This window comes from Lactuca saligna, chromosome 9 (assembly GCF_052625555.1).
Source record: "Lactuca saligna cultivar CGN05327 chromosome 9, ASM5262555v1, whole genome shotgun sequence".
NCBI classification, from domain to species: domain Eukaryota; kingdom Viridiplantae; phylum Streptophyta; class Magnoliopsida; order Asterales; family Asteraceae; genus Lactuca; species Lactuca saligna.
The window spans coordinates 120,625,703-120,632,833 of NC_136425.1; the positions used below are offsets into that span (position 1 = coordinate 120,625,703).

The 7,131-nt window shown below is 29.2% G+C and overlaps 1 protein-coding gene across 1 annotated transcript; it reads right to left on the reverse strand.

Moving 5' to 3' along the window:
• Positions 1–4,042: 4,042 nt before the first annotated feature.
• Positions 4,043–5,578, reverse strand: LOC145017841 (Bifunctional inhibitor/lipid-transfer protein/seed storage 2S albumin superfamily protein). Its single transcript, XM_078975799.1, has 3 exons — positions 5,127–5,578; positions 4,599–4,649; positions 4,043–4,494 (listed from the first exon to the last, which is right to left on the reverse strand). The coding sequence occupies exons 1-3, from the start codon at positions 5,533–5,535 to the stop codon at positions 4,307–4,309; spliced, it is 648 nt and encodes a 215-aa protein (XP_078831925.1). The 5' UTR covers positions 5,536–5,578; the 3' UTR covers positions 4,043–4,306.
• Between the last annotated feature and the right edge of the window lie 1,553 nt (positions 5,579–7,131).

Below are 7,131 nucleotides of genomic sequence, written 5' to 3' on the forward strand. Positions count from 1 at the left end.
TAAAGTTTCTAACATTATCCACTAGGACCACCTAAAAGGCCAACAACCCAAATCTCTAAGTCCCAAAAGGCTTAATAATGCAAGAACTTAGCCAATAAGCACTTATTCCATAGATTCTGAAGTCCATCCTTTCCAGAAGTGATTCTAGCACCAAAAATAACCTAAAAGTTGGTGCTTTATAGACATGCATGTCCAATGCATGTTTTGAACCCACATTAGGTCAAAATGAGGGCTTATGACCTAAATCTCATGGATGGATTGAAAACCCAAACCCAACTCCAAATCCAAGGCACAAATTACACCAAATGCCCTAGAGATTCATAAAGTTGCAAACTTTAAGAGATCTCACCATCCCAACTAACAAGAACAAGAATTTTATGGGACAAAACTCGAGATCTAGCAACCTAGCATGATAAGAATCGAGTCTTGGACACTTACAAAGGTCTAGAAGAGTGTTAAGGTGAAGAATAGAGACTTGCTTGCTTGATCTTTTCTTCCTTCTTCCTTCTTTTTCCTTCTTTAGCTTCAAGGAATACCAAAACTAGCTCAATAATGGAGGAAAGCGGTTAGGGTTTTCTTTAGGGATTGAGGGGGCTGATGGAGGCTGAGGCTAAGTAAACCCTAACCTCCTCATTCCTTTAATTATATTTTAGGATGAAAAATCATATATGATTATAGAATTTAATATATATATATATATATATATATATATATATATATATATATATATATATATAGTTATATATTTCAATGCACAATCATGCATGATAAATATGATTATAGGTTGTAATATATACTTAATCATATGTTATATTAGTTTAATCATTTGCATTTATACTTTTTAAAATAATAGTAATTATATATTAGGATGTATAATTATATATGATTATAGATCTTAATATCTTAATAATTATATATTTCAATGTAGAATCACATATGATAAATCATATGTATTTGTACAGTGTCTTATATGATTAATCATATATGTACTATGTAGTCATAAATGATTATACGTCTTAATTTATAAGTAATCATACTTGATACTGTTTAATCATGATTAATCATATGTATTTATAGTTTGTAATATATGATTAATCCTATTTTATGATGTATAATCATATATGATTATTCATACTAATATATGATTACTATATATTTTAATTTGAAAACACATATAATAAGTTATATTTGTTTGTACAATGTCATATATTAATCACATATTATACTGTATAATCATATATTAATCATATATGATTATACTATTTAATATATAATTAATCATATATTTAGATCTATGAACACATATGATAAATCATATGTTTTTTTTAAAACTATTATATACGATTAATCAAATTTTATTATGTATAATCATATATGATTATACATCCTAATATATAATTAATCATAATTTATACTGTATAATAAGTTACAACATATAATCGTTTATGATTATGCATTGTAATATATTATTAATACAAGATAAGTTATGTTTTTTGTTATGCTTGTATAGAAAAAATCAGAATCAACTTTATAAATTGTAATGTAATATGTAGTATTAAAACGAATTATTTGTACCTTCAATACAAATCGTAATTTGAAGTTCTTCGTGTTAATTTTCAGAAGTCAACGAAATTGAATCGATTTGTTCGTTACAAGATGAATTGATTTCAGCTACAATAGTATCAGTTGCGATCGACTTGTCAATTTCTTTTGAATTCGATATCATTTTGATTCAATTTTTAAATGCTCTGTCGCTCTCTTGAATTGAGTTGATGAATGCGATGTGCTTGTTTCTTCGATTTGAGGATTATGTCTCGTATTTATGAAAATATGAAGTGATGCTCTGTTTCAATCGTTTTTTTCGATTTGAAGATTGCGATTAATTTGATAACAGATTCAGTAATAATATGAAATTTAAGATGATATTCAATGATTTTTGAAGCTTGAATGATATGATTACGTGACTGATACTGAGAATTAATGATTTAGCGATAAGATGATTTTTATAGAAAAAATTTGTGCGCTTTCTAAACACTAAGTTGAGATTTACTGTTGTACCCCTGCATCATTTAACAGTTGACGGAAGTTGACGTTAAGTTCCATTGGCTGATGTTTAATCACACAATCTATATTTTTTTATTAATATCAAGGGAACCATCCTCTTTCTCTCTCTCTCTCCCTATATATATATATATATATATATATATATATATATATATATATATATATATATATATATATATATATATATATATAATGATTAGTGGGTTCGGATCGGATCAAATCGTATAAGAAAAAAAAAGTTAAAGTTCTTACAATTGTACCCTCTTATATCTTGATATAGTTTCACAATTATATCATTACAAGTACTTTCTAAGACATTCTTATATTGAATTTCTAAAGCAAACAACAATTAACAAATAACAATCAAATAATCAAATAACATTGAAAATTTGAAAGAATATAAAAAAGCCTATTGTAAAATTAGACAAAAAAAACCATCAAAAAAGTGGAAAAAAGAATTCACTCTTAAGTTATTCAATATTAACAATAGTAACAATTAACAATCTTAAAAAGTATATCAAATAAACAATGAAGCAACAGTTTGACAAAAAAAAAAAACCTTACAATGGATGCAATTAATGAAATTAGAAATAAAATTTCTATATATTTTATTTAATGATCACAAAATCAACAAAATTGAATAATTTACCTGTGATGTGCAATAGGATCGGCCATTGTGAATGAAAGATAGAACTTCATGTGCTGGTTAACAACATTACTTTTTTGGGATTTGGGATTCATGATTTACTTTTTTTTTTTTAGTTTAATGTGTATTGGGTTATGTATATTGGATTTTATCCTAAAATGTTGGGCTATTAAAATATAAAATATAAAATATGAGTTTTAAAAATCAAATTTATATATATTTGGTTTTGCCAACAAATTAAGATGGTTTGGTTTTCATTTTCTAATGTATTGTCACAATATTTTGATTATATATAACTTATTATAAAAAATAAAAAGAAATGTGGCTCAAGGACCCACCATTAATGCATATAAACCTGCCAAAATATATATATATATATATATATATATATATATATATATATATATATATATATATATATATATATAAAGCGGTTCCGGTAGGTATCCAACAGATAGCGGTTCAAAAAATATGAGAATCAGAATCGTAACCGCTTAAGGCGATTCCAATTTCGGAACCAACCGTTCCGGTAGCAGATACCAAGTTTCGATGCTCATCCCTAATTAAAAAATTCATAAGAGTCCTAAGAAAAAAAAACTAGGGTTAAAATCAAATATAAAATGCACATAAGTTCCAAAATTTTCATGTGTTCTAATCCGGGATGCCCATAGGTGATCCAGGGATAACAATAGCCGCACCAAAGAATTTGACCCGCCCCACCCGAATACAAGTGAATACAAATGTGGGTTATTTTTTATTATTTAAACTTTGATATTTTTTGCTATTAGTATTATAAAAATCTAATTATATAGGAGTCACATAGTTACCTAAAATTCTGATACATCAATAATTTCACAGATTTGACCCATCTCCATGACAATAAACTATCTAGGATAGGAAGGTTAAATAATCTATTCATTGTACCGCCAAATCTATCTATATACATTAATCGTATTATTAGCCACATCAATATCCATTTGCTAATGGTTTAAGTCATAATCTCCTTGCTTCATCAATTAGGAATTGCCTATATTGGACAAAACTTTTACCCATTGACACGATGTTGATTTTATTGGAACTTGGAAGGTACGCAGATTAATAAAAAGGCTCTCTTCATACATAAGTAATTGCATCTTCTATAGCATATTTTATGCATGAAATGAAATTATACACATTATATGATTGACTTTGTACATTATTTGTATTTGATGTACACCGGACACAAAATGATATGAATACGACAAATACTATAATTTTTTGTCATATCAAAAAAGTAGAACAAAATATTTCATGGTAAACAAAAGTTGTGAATAACCAAGGTTATTAATACCGTCTCATCTATTTCAGTTCAATTCAGTCCAGCTCAGTTTAATTCAATCCAATCTAATCCAATCCAATCTTAATGTAACAAAAACAGTCTTATTGAACCCATTGAGATATCATATCCTCATCGTCTTTAGCATATACATCAAATCATCTTTACATCCTGTGGTCTAATTCACAAATTGTACCAAAATTGATACAAAAACAGAAAATACTAGCTCTCATCTAGTGTGCCATATCTGCTGTAAAATGGTTCAAGATCTTCATACACACTTAAACAAAAAACCCCAAGTAAATGGGCATGAGAGCAACAGCAGGTGCCAGATGGTTGCCATTGTTGCTCTGCTCTGACTTTGGTGGCTTGGGGATCGGTTGTTTGGAGGCGGAAGTTGGTGGTGGTGGTGGTGGAGGAGGAGACCGGACAGTGGGTGATGAAGGGGGTGAGCGACGGGCAGTAGAACCTGTAATAATGTCGTGCTTTATGTTAACAAAATTGAAATTGATGACAACAAGATTCATGAAAGAATGGGAAGAAGATTTGGGAGATAAATTTGTCAATAGAAACCTGAACGGGGTTTTCTTGTTATGCTGATCAAAGGAGGTAGAGTTGTTGAACCTGAATCAAGAGAACACAAAATTATGGAACTGAAATTCACAAACACGAAATTGAAACAAAATGAACACCCAAATTGCAAGAAGAGGATCAAGACATGAAAAAAACTATTTTGTTGTATTTGATCTTGAAAACACGGAATCAGTATCTAAATTTCACGTAACGTTTCAAATAGTTGATTCAAAGGATATCATGATCATTTTCTTTTGTTTCTTTCAGTCATCAAACTACAACACTGATACATGGATATGAATTTGTTCTTAACTCAAAATTTCAGATGAAAAATCCCGCCCTTGCCCCAGTCGATAACTTTCAAAAACCCTAGGTTCGTAATTTCTCAATTGGCTACAGTTTATACTTCGTAAATAATGATAGAAATTGATTTTGCTATTTCACTGTGACTCGTCGAAACTTCCAGAAAAGAAAAAGCGCACAAATAAAACGATGAAGATGAAAGAACAAAAACAGAGTCCGATATACCTGAACAGATCGACTGGAGAGATGTACTAGAATTATTCGCGTGGGAAGCTTGGGTATCGTTGTTGAGTAGACATAGATCTGATAAGGAAAGCAGCTTGGAGGCGTTAAGAGGGAAACCGAGGAGCGTGTTCTGACGAACAAGATAACAGAGACATTCGGCTTTGCCGGAAGCAAAGGCTCCGTTGAAGATGTCGCAACATTGGGATGAAGGTTCGTCGGAGAGATCATTTGGCGGGGCGGATATGAAGGGAAGGCAAGGCGAGAAGGAGATGACGGAGTCGGCACAGCCTCCAGGCGGCGGCGAAGATGGAGGCGGCGTCACGTCGCTGGTGGTTATAAGAACAAGCGTCGAAGCGAGTAAGACGGTGACGATTGCAGAAACGTAGTGGACTAGACTTTCAGTGTTCATGGCTGACGACAGTTATTTCTGTTAGAATCGGGATGACGTGATAATGGAGTGCCAGCGGATTCATCATTTTATTACCGAGTTTTATTTATTTAAAGCACTTGGAACCTTGGGGTTGGGGCGTGACTCTCTGTTTTGCCACAATTTTCTCACTTGTTTAAATTGTTTTCTAAATGGCCCCCCATCTTTCCCATTGTTTTACTCTAGCATCGATCTTTTATAAGTACACAACGGTCCCTCATGTTTTGCCATAATTTCTACATTGGCTTTTATCTTTCAAATATGTTAATTTCTTCCCAATTGTTTTGCCCCTCTTGTAGCATATACGCAAGATGACATACAAACTCGTAAGCTTGGTAGAAATGTGTGGTTTTAGTTTTTTTTTATTTTTATTTTTATTTTTATTTTTATTTTATTTTATTATTTTTTTTTATTTTAGGTTTGCTAATACGATATTTGCAACTTTTTTTTTTTGTTTTTTGTTTTTGGATTTTATCATGTTTTTTGTTTTTGGATTTTATCTTTTTGTGTATTTCTAGTTCATTAAAGCCTTTATATTTGATCAAAAAATTTAGATTTTTCTTTTTTTATGGTTCATTAAAACCCTTAAATTTGGTTTTTGATTCATTAAAGTCTTTAAGTAAGTGTTTGGTTTTACCGTGTAAATATGCAAAAAGGATAAAATCGAAAAAAAAAAAGTTCTAAGTATCTAATATTAGTGAACCTAAAATCAAAAAACAATAAATCTATATATTTCTACCCAACTAAAGAGCTTTTATGTCATTATCCTGTGCGTTTACAAAAGTTGGAGCAATATAAAACCAAACACATAATCCATGCAAAAAAGTTTTTTATTTTATTTGTTTTTAATATTTTTACCTTTGAATAGTTTAGTCAAATCTTTGATATTTCTCACTTATATGTAAGGTGATGTCTACTTAAAAAAAAAAAAACTATTTTTAAGAACTTATGTCTATAGGTGGAAAGATATTTATGTATGTACGTTCTTGTAAAATGTTTGTCGGTTAGAAGTTTGAAGACCATAAACATCAAAACTTATGTCCATCATCTTCTCTAAATAAAACACGGACAAAAGTCGACATACAACTAAACATTTCTCCCGGATATATTATAGGCAATAAATTAGGATTAAATTATATTACATCTAATTAAGGATGTTTTATTTCTTTTTCATTTTATATTTTTTTGAACGAGTCTAACTTAATTGATTTTTATATATAATGATATTTTATTATTTTTTATCCAAATATAGAATATCTTAAACCGAATCGTTTATTTGATGATATTGAATAATTAAACATCTATTTATTGTGTATTATGTGTAAATATCATAAAAAAAAAAAAAATTATGTTATAGATCAATTTTACTGAAAAGAATATCTATATTAATTTTTTTACAAATTAAAACTTTTTTTTTTTCTAAAATTGTTTGAATTATTTTTTTAAGATTTTTCAATAAAATTTTTATATTAGTTGTATTTTTTGTTTGTTTCTTATTTTTGATACAGAATGTTTTGTAATAGACAAATTAATATAGTGTTTTTTTTGGAGTTAATGACAATTTAGCTCGTTGAATTT